General features: G+C 45.7%; 1 protein-coding gene across 5 annotated transcripts in view; it reads left to right on the forward strand.

Annotated features, from left to right (window-relative positions):
- The window catches only part of LOC146809062 (B-cell receptor CD22-like), a 426,891-nt gene that overhangs the window by 339,561 nt on the left and 70,973 nt on the right, over positions 1-16,357 (forward strand). For all 5 annotated transcript variants that reach the window (XM_085615864.1, XM_085615866.1, XM_085615868.1 and 2 more), the window contains one exon: positions 4,022-4,300. In XM_085615864.1, the coding sequence (XP_085471990.1) occupies positions 4,022-4,300 (279 nt within the window). The remainder of the gene's footprint in view (positions 1-4,021; positions 4,301-16,357) is intronic.

Genomic DNA, 16,357 nt, shown 5'->3' on the forward strand with positions numbered 1-16,357 from the left:
AATGAGGATCCATGTCTGGCTAACCAGGCCTATGAGAACTGGATCCGGCATTCTCTCGATACTATCCTTCCCCTTAAGAATTTAACGGTAAAACGCCCCCATAAAACAGCACCTTGGTACTCGGAGGCCCTCAGGGAAAAAAAGCGCCAATGCCGAAAAATTGAAAGGAAATGGCGCCTAGACTACTCCATGGAGGAAAAAACTCTATATCGAGAAGAAATAAAAGCCTACAAAAAGGAAGTAAAAGCTGCTCAAGCGGTCTACTTTGCTGACAAGATCCGAGCTGCAAAATCTAAACCCAGGGAAATCTTCCAAATCCTGCAAAAACTTACAAAGCCTCCCCCTCCCAGCAGATATGAGGAAAAATCTGCTTCCCAATGCAATGACCTGGCGGAATTCTTTTCAGCCAAAGTTAATAAAATATACGCCTCTTTTCCCTGCACTACCACTCCTCTGATAGTTCAGGATAAAACCAGGAGGACAGCCGATGTTCTAAGCTCTTCACCTACGCTTGATTACTTTCCTTGCATGGATCTCGAGGTTGTAGAGGCCATGGCTCGGAAAGTAAAATCTGGCTCGCCAACTGACCCGGCACCCCCAGAAGCAATGTTGTTAGCGTCTCAGGTTGTTTTACCTATCATCAAAAATCTCCTGAATGCTTCCATCACTTCTGGCACCGTTCCTCCTGCCTGGAAACGGGCGATGGTCCGAGCACTGATAAAGAAGCCAAACCTGGACCCACTGGACTTTGGCAATTATCGTCCTATCTCCCTGCTACCCTGGGTGAGTAAAATCGTGGAGAAGTATGTCAATCTCCAGTTGGTTAGCTTTCTTGAAGATAACCAGCTGCTAGACAGAACTCAGACAGGTTTCAGACCTAAGCACGGAACAGAGTCCGCTCCCCTCATGGTCATCGAGGAGTCCAGGAAAATTCTTGACCAGGGAGGATCAGTGGCAGTGATCCTCCTTGATCTCAGCGCAGCGTTCGACACGGTCAGTCATAACTCCCTACTGAACCGTCTTTCGAATGTCGGCATTGTGGATAAGGCCTGGCTCTGGTTAAAATCCTTTCTGAGTAACAGGTCATTCCGAGTGTTTGACGGACAGACAGTGTTTTCCAGCATGCCCCTGAAGTGTGGAGTCCCCCAGGGCTCCTCTCTAAGCCCTGCGCTATTTAATATCTATATGAGGCCTCTGGCTGAGGTAGTTCGTCCGTATGGAGTCAAGATCATATCCTATGCGGACGACACCCAGTTGGTGGTCTCATTAGCGCAGGAGGCTCAGCAACCACTTCTAGGTGGACTAATAAAATGCTTGGAGGAGGTAAAGGCCTGGATGACTCTGTCATCATTAAAGCTTAATGGTGACAAAACGGAGCTTATGCTCCTGGGCCCGGCTGATCCCACCTTTTTTAACTCACTATGGCCCACCTGTCTAGGCCCCCCCCCCCGGCCCCAAAGGATAACATCAAAAGCCTAGGGGTATGGCTCGACAAAAGGTTGTCATTCAACATCCAGGCCACAAAGCTCTCAGCCACCTGTTTTGGATTGCTTAGGACACTGAAGAAAGTCCTTCCTTTGCTCCCAATGGAGGCAAAGCAAACGGCTGTACAGGGCCTAATACAGTCACGTTTGGACTCTAATAACGCCCTTTACTTAGGTGCTCCTGAGTACACCCTAAAGAGGCTACAGCTGGTACAGAACTGTGCTGCTCGTACCCTGCTACAGATCTCACGCAGACTGCCAGTTAGAGCGGCACTGACTAGCCTGCATTGGCTCCCAGTGCGTAAGAGAGTCACCTTTAAGGCAATGTGTGTTGCTCACCAGGCCTTCTGGGACTCGGGACCCCTAATCACTCGTAGTCTAGTAAACCAGTATCGTCCAGGTAGAGAACTACGATCCAGCCAGTCTTTTATGGCAACAGTCCCTAGAATTAAAAGGACAAGATCGGGTGGAAGGATGTTTGCTTTCAACGCCACCAAGATTTGGAACTCCCTCCCCTCTCATTTGAGATCCAACCCTGACCTCGTCGCTTTCCGCAAACAACTAAAAACGCACCTGTTCAATTCTTCTCAATAAACCCAGTTCTCCTTCCTTACCGGTCCTCAACCTCAATTAGTCTACCATCTGGTTCCTTTAGCGCTTGGACGCCTCAGGGCAGCAATTCGCGCTGTTATAAATTTACTTTCATTCATTCATTCATTCATTCTGTTAAAAACAGAACTTTCGGCTGTTCCTCCCTCAATAAAATATTGATTTCCCCCACATGTTTTGGGAGGGACCTAAAGTTGAGGAGGAACATTTTGTGTTCATTCTGCCATTCTGGTGTGAAGCGTGTTAGTGTGATATTTGCAGGGTCAAAGGAACAGTGGGCACAGGATGCAGGGCCATTTGAAAAGCTAATAGCATGTGTGCATTCATCTCTGACTGGGATTCGTTGTCCATATAATTGAAAGGCCGAGTGCCTTTGGTTCTCTATAGCCCGTTGGCCAGGGGTTCTAGCCCCTGGTCCCGGCTGGGCGTGGCTGGGCGTGGCCGGGTGCGGCCGGGCGCAGACGGACTTGCCTTTGGTGTGCCAGCGGAGCACTCGCTGCGCGCGTGCGCTGCACCTCCGCGCTTTCATGCGATTTAAGTAGCTACAAGTACTTCCTCCTTCCTGCCTGAGCCCCACCTCCTCTGGCCGCCTCCTTCCAAACAAATGGAGCTTCCGCGATGGACCGGGGATTTGGCGCGAGGTGGAGCCTTAAAGGTATCGTGCGCTACTGCCCAAAATGTAATCAGCGTTAAAATCAAAGTTAAAACCACAAGTTAAAAAGCCTGCCTCCAAGTTAAAACCCCCAAAGTGCAGCGTGCTCTAATAATCTTCTCAGGTAACTCACTTATCGCTGCGCGTCCGGGCTTCCATGCGATTTAAGTAGCTATGACTACTTCCTCCTTCCTGCCTGAGCCCCGCCTCCTCTGGCCGCCTCCCTCCACACCAATGGAGCTTCCGCGGTGGACCTGGGATTTGGTGCGCGGTGGAGCCTTAAAGGTACAGTGCACTATTGCCCAAAATGTAATCAGCGTTAAAATCAAAGTTAAAATCACAAGTTAAAAAGCCTGCCTCCAAGTTAAAACCCCCAAAGTGCAGCGTGCTCTAATAATCTTCTCAGGTAACTCACTTATTGCTGTATCCCAGTTGCCACTGGAATACTGGTTTCTGGTCACAGTGAAACCAGCTTTTCCCTTTAGTGAAGGCTAGTATTCATGCGACCAAACTGCATTTTGACTACTCTTGCAAGTCCATTAACTTGGATGCAACTTCTGATTGTTGAGAGTAGGCCTTGCAGGCTGCTCATTGGTGGTCAGAGGCAGTCAAGTTATTGGTCCTAATGACTTGCCAGAATAGGCTTCTACATGTCCTACTTTTTAATATATAGCACCCTACCCATGGCTTGATAGGCCTACTTTAGGTTGACTTATATGTAATAAAAAGGGAGGTTTTGACTGAGTCATTAGTCTAAATGGCAAAGTCAAGTTTGCCTTGCCACACTCAGGCAGGCACAGTAGGTGCTGCAGCCCCTGGGGGACACTTTAACTTTCACCCCCTGGGGACCTCAGGTATCATATACTAGGAACTGAAAAGCAATGCTTACTGCCTCACACATTGCACTGAGTAATACTATACGAAGGGAAAACAACCCTTCTAATAAGCATTTCATTGTGTCAAATCTTAAAGTGTTATTAGTATTATTGTTATTATTATTTAATCATAATAATACTTAGAAGAAAAAATAAATTTCTACTACTTCCATTAGTTTTGCTGCTTCTGTACCGACTATTGTTCCTCCTCCTACTATTACTACTGCTAATATTAATAACATTTAGATCACCCTTGTTTAAATAGATGGATACTGCACTTAATGTAAAGTTTTTCATTGTGTTAGGAGAAATATGATCTTTTAAAGCACTAAATATGTTTGTCCCACAGCACTTTCCTACAGCACTTCCACTCCTCATTCTTCCTTTGTGTTTCTTTTTAGATACCCCAAAAGGGACACGAGCAGTGATATCATCTTCATCACCCAGCGATGAGGTAAATGCAGGAGACACAGTGTCATTCCAGTGTTTGGTTAATGCCAGTAATCCTGCAGTCTCCCGCTACACCTGGTACAAAGACAACGTTGAGATACATAACCAATCCATGGCTGTCCTGAGGATGCCGAATGTGACGGCGGCAGCTGTGGGACGTTACTCCTGCATGGCGCACAATGAGATTGGTCCATCTCTTTCTTCCCCTCACATCTTGCTTAGGGTTGTTGGTAAGTGCAAAGTTTGCATTATGCTAGGCATATTCTACAGTCAGACATTGGCAGGTAACCTCCTGGCCTCCTTAACCTGTTGTAGGTTTTAAACAGGAGGCTTAAGTGTGATTTTGGCTCTAAGACTGGTGGGATTTTATACAAACTATCCACTCAAATGACCACTCTTACCCATAGAAGGAGCTGGGCAACAGTTAAGCTGCAGAGTTATTTCATAGCCCTCTCTTATTATGAGTCTCTCGCCTCCAAGTCATGATTCGTTGGGTAATAGGACACAGATGAGGGGGATAGATTATATCAGAAGCAAATGTTGGGGGTTTAGTGCTGGAAACAAGTGAAACATTAGCCTGGTGGAGAGCTTATGTCCAATTATATCTATTAATCAATAAACAATAAATTATCAATGGACGGTCAAACTGTATTCTCCTAACCACAACCAAAATCACACACTTCACATAAGGGAAGCAGACGAGAATCAAATTTATCTCAGATACCCATGGCTTGATGGATTGGCTCCTGGATTAGTTCTCATTTGAATAATTTAAGGGGGTGGGAAGTTGTGATGTGTAGTTACATTTTTCACAATTAAAACATTTGATCCTTTTGACCTTGCATAGTATATTCCATTTGTAGATGCAATAAACACTCAGAAAAGGTATTCCCAGTTAAAAGACGTTTGTCAATTAATATTAAAATAATGTGCCTTTTTTTCAACATTAACCATCATTCCAATCCATTACTCATAGTTGATCTCTATTTAAACAATGCTCCACGTTTTGCATGATATTAACAGCTCAGTGAATAATAAGCAGTTACCATTCAATGATTTGCAGCGCTCCCTGACAAAGAAAGAGCTTGCCAAATGAGTGCTCCACTCACCTATCAACAAAGACATGTTTTATTCCTCTAATTGCCAACTGAAGCTCTGTTCTGTCATATTGTATTGTTGAGCAATTTAGCTGCCTTTAGAGGCCTCAAGATGGCACTAATAATGAGAATTTAGCTATTAATCTTCCAACACATTTTGAGATTGAAAATCAAGAGTGACAAGAAAATAATGTACCAGAACAATACCTCAAATTTCTCACAAATCCTCCAAAGGTTTATATGTGAAGTATTGCTGAAGTAGTGTTTCATGGCTGCAATGATAAAGATCCATGGCTCAATTTCCATGTGCCATCCTGCTCCAAATTTCATCTTTTTGATTGACTTTCTGGAAATCAGAGGAAAAGTTCATGAGCTTCCGGAGTCGACCACTGTTAGAAATTACCATCTTTTGCATGGTATTCTACCATATTTTTATCTTCTCTTGCTGACACTGTTTTTGTTTGCCTTTAGGACTCTGTGCACTTTATATCTGACAACCAGGGGTAAAAAGTGTATGCTCTTTTCTTTAAACAAGGTAAAATTAGCATCCGTCCGATTGACACATTTAAGTTAGTTATAAGTCCCTAATATATGTTGCAGTGGGTAAGGCCAACTGTACTGTTATAGAGGAGAGAGAAACTTTATATGCTGAATGAAGAACCCATGGATCCGCTGTACTTTTTTGCCAGAAATTGGAATATTCTTCTGCCACTGATGATTCTGAATTGAAACACTTACCAGATTTTTACATGCTCTACACAGACTCCTGATAAATTGTTGGTGAAAGGACATTTTGCATCATGAGAACAATGCTGGCCATTGCTGATAAGAGGCTGCAATGTCTCGTCTATTAGAATAAAGTTACCAGCTGTTCATACAGAATAAGCCTGGTTTCCAAGACTCCTTTGAAGGAGGACTAGACCTTTAGAACATCAGTAAAAATTATTCAATATTTAACTTTTAAAAGTTGCCCCAAAAGTGGACTGCTTTTCGATAATGCCAAATCAATTTTTGTAATGAGGCTCTGCATCTAATATTGGAAATAGCAGGACTCGCATAGTCTTCAAAATATATAACACTCTGTGTCCAGGTCAGAAGGATCAATGGCGCAATACTCGTCTTTTTTACTTCTCGGCTAAATCATAAACAATTATTAAGGACCAGTGTTGTCTTATAATTTGTCTTAACATAAAGACAATTTTCCTTCTTGTGATATTTCCCTTTTTGAGATATTTCCCTTCTTGGTCTTTTTCCTTTACTGTAACTTAGGGTCAATTGAATGAGTTTTTACTACTGAATGTAGTATAGACATTCATGACATTTTGGCTTCAGTCATGTGTGAGCAGCTTTAACAAAGAAGCGTGATGAACATTTTCTACTATATTCCAAGACATGTTCAAGCAGGGCAATGACAGGAATTGGTGTATTGGCAAACAGTGGAATAGTGGTTGAACCACTGTATCAACAATTTCATTTGGCTCAACTTCCACCTGGAGAACAACAACGACCGCAACACCAGCACCCTGCTCGACAACCTCGCCAATCTTGGACTCAAGCAGCTGGTATCCACCCCCACCCACCTCGCCGGACACACACTCGACGCCGTCTTCTCATCCTGCAAAGACATCGTCTTCAGCCACGCCACAGAGCTTCAATGGACGGACCACAGCTGCGTCCACTTCACCTTCAAGAGAACAACGACCCACCACCACCAGCAACAGGCCGCCCGCAGAAGCTGGAACAAGATCACAGCAGACCAGCTCGCCACCTCCCTGAGCCAGCACCCCCCTGCCAGCTCAGCGAACCCCAGCCAGGCCGCCAACAACCTCACACAGTGGATCAGCAACTGCGCGGACGAACTCGCCCCGCTGAGGACCCCGCCCAGCAGACCCGGCAGCAAGAAAGCCCCGTGGTTCACCGACGAACTCAAGAGCTCCAAGAAGAACTGCCGAGCCCTCGAGAAAGTCTGGAGAAGGGATCCCACACCGGACAACAGGAACACCTTCAAGCGGGCCACCCGGAAACACCACCAGCTGATCCGCGCCGCCAAGAAAACTGCTTTCAAGGACAGGCTGGACAACAACGCACACAACTGCAAGGAACTCTTCAACATCGTGAAAGAGCTCTCCAACCCCAGCGCAGAAAACAACGACATCACCCCATCGCAAGACCTCTGCAACTCCCTCGCCTCATACTTCCACAACAAGATCGCGGACATACACAACAGCTTCAGCAACCAACCAACGCACACCAAGACCGAACAACCACCCCTCACCACCACCCTCCAAGCCTGGACTCCGATCAGCACCGAAGACACCATCCGCACGATGAACTCCATCCACTCCGGATCACCGACCGACCCCTGCCCTCATCACGTCTTCAACAAGGCTGACGCTGTCATCGCACCCCACCTGCGAGACATCATCAACACATCCTTCGACACCGCCACCTTCCCTGAGAGCTGGAAGCACGCCGAACTCAGCGCGCTACTCAAGAAACCCACAGCGGACCCCACCGAACTCAAGAACTACCGCCCCATCTCGCTCCTCCCGTTTCCAGCCAAAGTCATCGAGAAGACCGTCAACAAGCAGATGGCCGCCTTCCTCGAAACGAATGGATCCCTCGACCCCTCACAGTCCGGCTTCCGAGCCAATCACAGCACCGAGACCGCCCTCATCGCCGCCACCGATGACATTCGAGCCCTGATGGACAACGGAGAAACAGCGGCCCTCATCCTCCTAGACCTCTCCGCAGCATTCGACACTGTCTGCCACCGCACCCTAGTACAGCGCCTCAGCAACGTCGGAATCCAGGACAAGGCGCTGGAATGGATCATCTCCTTCCTCGACGGAAGAACACAGAGAGTCCGTCTACCACCGTACAAGTCAGAGGCCACCGATGTCATCTGCGGCGTCCCTCAAGGATCCTCGCTGAGCCCCACCCTCTTCAACGTCTACATGAGCCCCCTCGCGGCCATCGCACGGCAACACAACCTCAACATAATCTCCTACGCCGACGACACCCAGCTGATCCTCTCCCTGACCAACGACCCCGCCGCCGCCAGAGCCAACCTACACGAAGGGATGAAGGACGTAGCCGAGTGGATGACGACCAGCCGCCTGAAGCTGAACTCGGACAAGACGGAGGTCCTCATCCTGGGCTCCTCACCCTCCGCCTGGGATGACTCCTGGTGGCCTCCCGCCCTGGGCACCGCACTCAAACCGACAGACCATGCACGCAACCTGGGCTTCATCCTGGACTCCTCCCTCTCCATGACCAGGCAAGTCAACGCCGTCTCCTCGGCGTGCTTCAACATCCTACGCATGCTACGGAAGATCTTCTGGTGGATCCCCACCGAGACCAGGAGGACCGTCACCCAGGCCCTCGTCACCAGCCGACTGGACTACGGCAACGCCCTCTACGCCGGTACCACCGCCAAGCTCCAGAAGAGACTCCAGAGGATCCAGAACGCCTCAGCCAGACTCATCCTCGACATCCCACGAACCAGCCACATCTCCGGACATCTGAGAGACCTTCACTGGCTCCCCGTCAACAAAAGAATCACCTTCCGCCTCCTCACCCACGCGCACAAAGCCCTACACGACCAAGGCCCGAGCTACCTCAACAGCCGAGTCAACTTCTACGCTCCCAAACACCACCTCCGATCAGCTAACCTCGCCCTCGCCGCCGTCCCCCGCATCCGAAGAGCGACCACAGGAGGAAGGTCCTTCTCCTACCTGGCCGCCAAGACCTGGAACTCCCTCCCGACCGACCTGCGCCTGACCCAAGACCACCTCTCCTTCAGGAAGAAGCTGAAGACATGGCTGTTCGAGCAGTAGCGGCACCCCCCCACCCCCAGCGCCTTGAGACCCTACGGGTATGTAGTGCGCTCTATAAATGTCACTGATTGATTGATTGATTGATTGGCTACGCTCAGAATCGTTCTTCTTAAGTACTTTGGAAGAACAACTAGATCTGATTTTATTGACTCATATTTGACCAAACCTATACATAGCAACATCACAAAATGAAACCTATACATATCCTCTCCATCTGTGTCATTGTGTATGTATTTAATAATAAGTTTATTTTAGTTATGTAGAATTCTCAAATATCAAATCATGACTAATATTTTCCTTGTTTCCACCTTATTTTCCTTTCAGTTTTAATAATTTTTTTCATGCTAATTAAATCCACACCGCTGACCACCAAAATAGTCTTGTTTTTTCTGGCTTTTGCTAATTCAAATGGAATATGCTTTGTGGGTCTATGAACGGTCCTCCTTAAAACTCCACACCATCTGATTTATATGTTCAATCACTGATCTTCCATTTGCAATCACTAACTGAATACTCACTTTGATAACACAGTTCACCCTTTCTATTGAACCAGTTTCCTTTGGATAATAAACAGCGGTTTTGTTACGTACCATGTTGTAACCGCGATGTAAGTCTACATTTCAGTAGAACACACCATTGTCAGATGTCACTTCCTCCAGGTAGCTCTCACTCATGAAACCTTTTACTGGGAATTGTATCCTCTGAAACTGAAGTAATCAGTATTACTCCACTAAATTGGACTGACCACTATCTAATACAGTTCAGGATAAGCACACAAGAGGACAAACTGGCTGGGAACAGACAAGCCCACTTTAGGTGGGGAAGAGACTGGGCTAAACTCATCAAGAGAGGAGCATCCTCCTTTTTCCCACGTTCTAACCTGTTTGACCCAAAAGCCGCACCGGAAGAAAACTATACTAGATATAGTACATCCATCAACTTAGTATTGGAAGGCCACATACCAAAAAAAAAACTGAGAATGCGTAGTACTCCTTCGGCCCCTTGGTTCAGTGAGGAGCTAAAAGCGTTACGCCTAGTACGCAGACAGACCGAAAGAAGCTGGCGTAGACAGTACCTGGAAGCAGACAGAATAGCCTTAAAAATTATACAACTCCAATATAAGGCAGCTATTAGGGAAGCTAAGGCGAAATTTTATGCCAATTCCATTCTGCAGGCACCCAATGGAACTAGGGCACTTTTCAACATCGTTAGAGACCTTAGTAACCCGGGTTGTCTGGCCAGTACTTTCCAGCCATCACAAAACTTGTGCAACGAAATTGCTACTTTTTTTGTCGAGAAGGTCAACAATATCGTGGGTGGGTTCGATCAGAATGCTATAGAGCCCTCCACGATTAGTGTAGATACCAGGAGAGACACTACTCTGAGCCATTTTAACCCCCCTACGGAGGATTCTTTCAATGAGATAGCGCAGGAGATATCATCAGGATCACCCTTGGACCCCCTTCCTCACAAGATCTGGAAGGAGCTCGGACCCGCCCTATTCTCAGATCTGTGGCAAATCTGTTGTCAATCCCTGAGTGAAGGTACCGTACCAAGCAGGTGGAAACAGGCAATGGTCACCCCACTATTGAAAAAACCCTCTCTCGATCCATCACTGCCAGCTAATTTCCGCCCAATTTCCCTTTTGCCATTTCCAATTAAAATCTTGGAAAAAATAGTCAGCAAATCCCTCTCTAATTTTTTGTAAGAACATCTGATTTTGGACAGGGACCAGTTTGGCTTCCGGCCTGGGCACGGGACGGAAACTGCATTGATTACCGTTTTGGACAAACTCCGAATGCGTGCCGACAGTGGCTGTCCTCTATGCTGGTACTGTTGGACATGTCGGCAGCATTCGACACGGTTAATCACTCAGTGCTGCTGGCAAGGTTAGAAGATATGGGGGTGACAGGTCGCGCCTTGGAATGGCTACGGTCATATCTGACGGATCGTCAACAGGCAGTGACCCTAGCGCCTTTTGTATCCTCCTGGACTCCGGTTCGCCATGGAGTACCCCAGGGCTCAGCTATCAGCCCTATACTCTTTAATGCCTATCTGAGACCCCTGATCCCTCTAATAAAATCTTACGGGATTGAGGTGGTTAATTATGCTGATGACATCCAGCTAATGTTCTCCGTGGAGGGAGAGCATGCAGTGCCCATGAATTCTTTCCAGGCTTGCATGCGGAAAGTCTCAGACTGGCTGAGAGCCAATTCATTGCAGCTGAATGCCGGGAAAACGGAGTTACTGCACTGCTGTGCAGCTAGACTGCCTAAACATCTCTTGGGTGAGTTCCGGCTTTTGCCGGAAGACGCCCCGACACTGCCAGTAAAAACAGTCCGTAACCTGGGGGTTATGATGGATGAAGATCTCCAGCTGCAATCCCAGGCGAACAAGACCATAGGTACCTGTATTGCTTTATTAAGAGCTTTGCGTCAAATTCTCCCGCTTCTCCCTATTGAGACCAGATCTCTGGTGGTTCAGAGCGTGATCCTAAGCAGGCTGGACTACTGTAATTCACCGCTCCTGGGTGCCCCCCGGTACACTGTACAGGGATTGCAAAGAATACAGTCCGCCGCAGCCAAACTGGCCCTGGGAAGACAACGTGACTCCTCAACAACATCGGCACTGAGGGACCTTCATTGGCTCCCGATCAATAAAAGGATCGAGTTTAAATCATTGGTCATGGTGTATAGAGCCCTCCATAACATTGGTCCGCCCCCTCTGTGCGACAGATTTTCATGGTATGAACCAAAGAGACTTCTTCGGTCCACCAGCCAAAGTTTGGCAGTGGTCGACAGAGTAAAACACACCAAGACGGGAGGCAGGGCCTTCAGTACGGCGGCAGCCCGCCTTTGGAATCAAATCCCCCAAGAACTACGCCAAGCCAAATCATTGCTGATTTTTAGGAAAAATCTTAAAACATGGCTCTTTGGCAGAGAATAGAGTGTAACATTCTTGGCCCAACGGCGAACGTTCCTACTGTCCTAGGTTTTTTATAGTCTCTTAGCGCCAGGATACCCGTAGGGTGGCAGAAAGCGCTATAGAAGAATTTTATACAATACAATACAATACAATACAGTATCACTCTCCTGGGTGTGGCCTTCCCTACAAATTCAAACTCCATTGATTTGGGGAAATAATACACCATCACTATGATATGCCTATGCTTCATTCCCAGATTTCCAATTGGATCAATTATATTAACAGCAACATTTGCCCAGAGCCTCCTGAGGAATTACAAAGGCTGTATCATTGCATATGTGTTTTCTGTACCTTATTACCCTTTGCACATAAGCAACACTCTTCGACCTCATGTTCAATCGCTCTATCCATGCCTAGCTATCGAGTAATCTCTCTCAACCTGCTCTTCATTCTACTCTGTCCCATGTGACCTAAATGGATACGATTAGTCTGATTCCTAATAATTTGGGAGAAGTCAATTAACTGCCTCTTCTGAAGCCCTACACATCTTAACTTAACTCATCTTTTACACAATGATATCCCTCAAAATCTGTTTGAGAACTGGCCCACCCTTAACAGACCCATTTGCCATCGTGAAAAGCTGTTCAACCTCATCATATGCCTGTCTCTGTTCATTTTCTGTTATAGCACTAAAATCTACATTAGTTATGTTTGCTAACCACTCTTGTTCCAAATGCTCTTTATGCAGGTGTTTTCAAATTCACACGACATTCATGACACCATATACATGTTACTCTTCCTTAATAACTCCTGTATTGTTTAGTATTATCAAATAACACCCCTACAAATTTGGCATAGAATTCAACCAATCCATACTGGTATGGTAGCATTCTGTATACTATCAATCAGCTTGTCTCTATGACTAATCTGTTCACCATTACTGATGTGTCCTAGGTACATAACACTGTCTACCTTTAGTTAGCATTTCTCAGCTTTAACAGTTGACCCATTTTGTTGAAGAATATCCAATACTTTCCCCTGTCGTTTGCCATGTTCCACCTCAGTTTTCACAAATACCAAGATATCACCTTGGAAATAATACTCCCCAAATATATTAGGAAATCATTTTTGCATCACTGTTTGACAGCATAAGTTTGAATTGAAACACCCTAAATGGTGTAACAAATGACATTAGGTGGCATGATGATAGGTGCAACTAAATCTGGTGGTTTGCTGAGGATAGATCGATAGTGGAAAACCAATTAGCTTGGTCGATTGTGGACAACATCTCTTATTTTTGGAGTAGGACATCTGTTGATCCATATGGCATTGTTAATATAGAAAATATCAACACACATCCTTACAGAGAGATCCAGTTTAAGTGCCACTATAATGGGCGCCACCCAATTATTTGATTCATTTTGCATTTGACTGCTAGCTAGTGGGAGACTTCTTACTTAATAGACTTTAGGTTGTGCATTCCTTTTTAATACACTCTTAAAACCTACAAATTTCTCGCGGAATACTTTGGGATATCCCTCAACCCAATATACAGATTCTTTGCAACTCTCAATGAGCATAATTTGTTCTTATGCTCCTGGCTACAATTGCATTCCCGGGGCTGCTTGATGTATCCAACCCAAAGTGAGTGCACCTTACTTGACTATGAGGATTCTTACTTGTACCTTTCAATTTTTCAGTCCAATATCCAAAATGAAATGCTGAACCATTTCAATATTTTCAACATCATATCCTCCTAAGTTTATATTAGTTTCATGAACCACTTTATGTTCCAAACTTAACATTTCTTTAAATTCCTTTTGTGACACAATGGTATATCGTGCCCCAGAATCCAGCAATATATCAAACTCTACATCATCAATGCATAAGAAGCATTATGGGTCTCTTACACTTTTTTCCTGTGGGTATCATGGTCTATTCCTTCACTTCTTTAATTTATATCAGTTGTGTGGTGTTACTACCTCAATGCTTACTACGTAGTTCTCACTATTGTCATTATCTTGAGCAACACCCGAAAGAAAATATATACTCTTGTTAATAGATATCCCCCACGTGTAATTGTATATAAACATGCAACAATTGTTTTACATTTCATGCAAGCTACTTCCTTCGCAGAATTCTCTGAATCATCAGCCCATTCGTTGGAGCTGACACATTTTAGATATGTTGCCAGATTATATTCTTTTTAACTGGTTACGGCCAATAGGTTTATCACCTACAGACTCAATTCTTGAAAATGTATCATTTGACTTTACAATTGAAAATGATACAGTTCCTCCCCCATTAGGTTTGCTCCCCCTTGTGATTATTCACTCATGATCTTAACATACTTATTAGTCAGTTTTTCTCCCTGGATAATTATAGGGCTCCAGTTAAGGTGAAATTCCCTGTACTCCATAACCTCTGTTGAATTGCTGTGATGTGGGTATCATTAATTGAGTGCATATGTACTCATCTTGTACACCTGTGAATGCACATTTAACTAATAGTGTTCTCAGAGCAGTAACAATTATTTGCAATTGATTAATCCTGCCTTTTTACTTTTGAAAATAATTAATAAAGCTCTACTATATTGGTTCTGCTTGTGAAATACAACTCTATTAGCTTTAGTGTCTTTATATAAAATAATGTGTCTCCCCCTTTTTCCTGTGTTAGGGGTGGAAGTTTGTGATAAATCGCCAAACCTCCTGCACCTAATCAGTGTAATATGGCGGCTTGTTTTCTGTCATGAGATATTGTAAAAGCTATACCCTAAAGCCTTCCATCCACTCCTCCGAGGAAGATTCTGATTCATCTGGATGTAGTATGAAAATTTTCAGGGGTACAATTTGGGACATTGTTCAGATTAAGAGACTGATGGTAATATAAACATAGTTTTCTGAACATAGTCATAATGACAAGATACATTTACTTCTCTCCAATCTACCATCCCTGTTTTTCATTTTGTTATAATCTGCCCCTGTTTTATTAGTATCATCCCTTCCGTTTATCACTGTATCATCAACATCACTCTTTTTGTCCTCACACATCATGTGAGATATTTTCATCAATGTGTCAGACTCTGAGTCTATATCTGTAATTACTATAAGCATGTTATGCATTATTTGTATACTCAGAGGGCCATATTCACAAGGAGCTAGCGCCGAATTAATGGCACTTTATCGCAGCCAAAGTCGTGATAAATTTACCTCCCCATTCGCAAGCTGGTGTTAACAGCACACAGCACCAGTTTACCCGTGATAGCAGCCGCAAAAAACATCGCCACAGAGGATCCCCGCAACTATCGCTAATGAGATGCAGAGTAGGCGTTCTCGTGCCCAAAGCTACAACAACACCACACCTTAACACTCTCAATGACCAGACAGATCAACGATAAGAACACAAAACCAGCGATAAGGCGTGTTAGCACCAGGAAATCTACACCTGCTCTGACCTGGTGTTAAGTCAGACAGCAGCCAGCACCACAAAAGGGAGACCAGCCCAGGGCCACATCGGAAGTGCAACAGATGCCATGGAGCCACACATCATGCATTTCGGATGGCCACTGACACCACCCCCGGACCACCCCTCCCTGGCACACACCCCCAACAAAGACACGCCACATCAGCTACACAAAAACATGTACAAATTATTCTGCATGATGTCGCACAATCACAACAGTTGAAATGCATGTGTTGACACAGAAATGAGCATCACACATTCACTTTCGAAGCAATAAAAAAAAACTTTATCAAAATGAACACTGAAATCAAATGAAGACACATGGCGGCTCCCCGTGGGACAGTCCGTAGGTCACATCCTGCAAGACAAAAAACATGATGAGAAGGTGTGTCCAGCGCACATCAAAGGACAGAGAGAGAGTGAAGGACAGCGAGAGAGCAGAATAGAGGGAGAGATAGAGAGAGAGAAGAAGAGAGGGAGAGAGAGAGAGAGAGAAGAAGGGAGGGGGGAGAGAGAGAGAGAGAGAGAGAGAGAGAGAGAGAAGAAGAGAGGGGGAAAGAGAGAGAGAAGAGAGGGGAGAGGGAGAGAAGAAGAGAGGGGGAGAGAGAGAGGAAGAGAAGAAGAGAGGGAGAGAGAGAGAGAGAGAGAGAGAGAGAGAAGAAGAGAGAGAGCCACCCCTGCGCACCCAGGCCACACTGTTCACCTGCTGCCACCATTGTGTCTCCAACCACGTGCCGGTATGTAGGGCAGTCCATTAGGTCACGCATCTGAGTCAGAGCTGTCATCTGAAACAGTTCAGATACATGACTGGCACAGTACACACACTTGCACAAGACATCAGCGCCTGCCCGCCCATGCACACCCAGGCAGAGACATCACAAAGGCACCTGCCGCCCAAGGAGCATGCCTGCCCATGCACACCCAGGCCTCACTGCTCACCTTCCGCCACCAGTGTGTAGACTGG

Source organism: Triturus cristatus, chromosome 7, assembly GCF_964204655.1.
Source record: "Triturus cristatus chromosome 7, aTriCri1.1, whole genome shotgun sequence".
Classification (NCBI taxonomy): domain Eukaryota; kingdom Metazoa; phylum Chordata; class Amphibia; order Caudata; family Salamandridae; genus Triturus; species Triturus cristatus.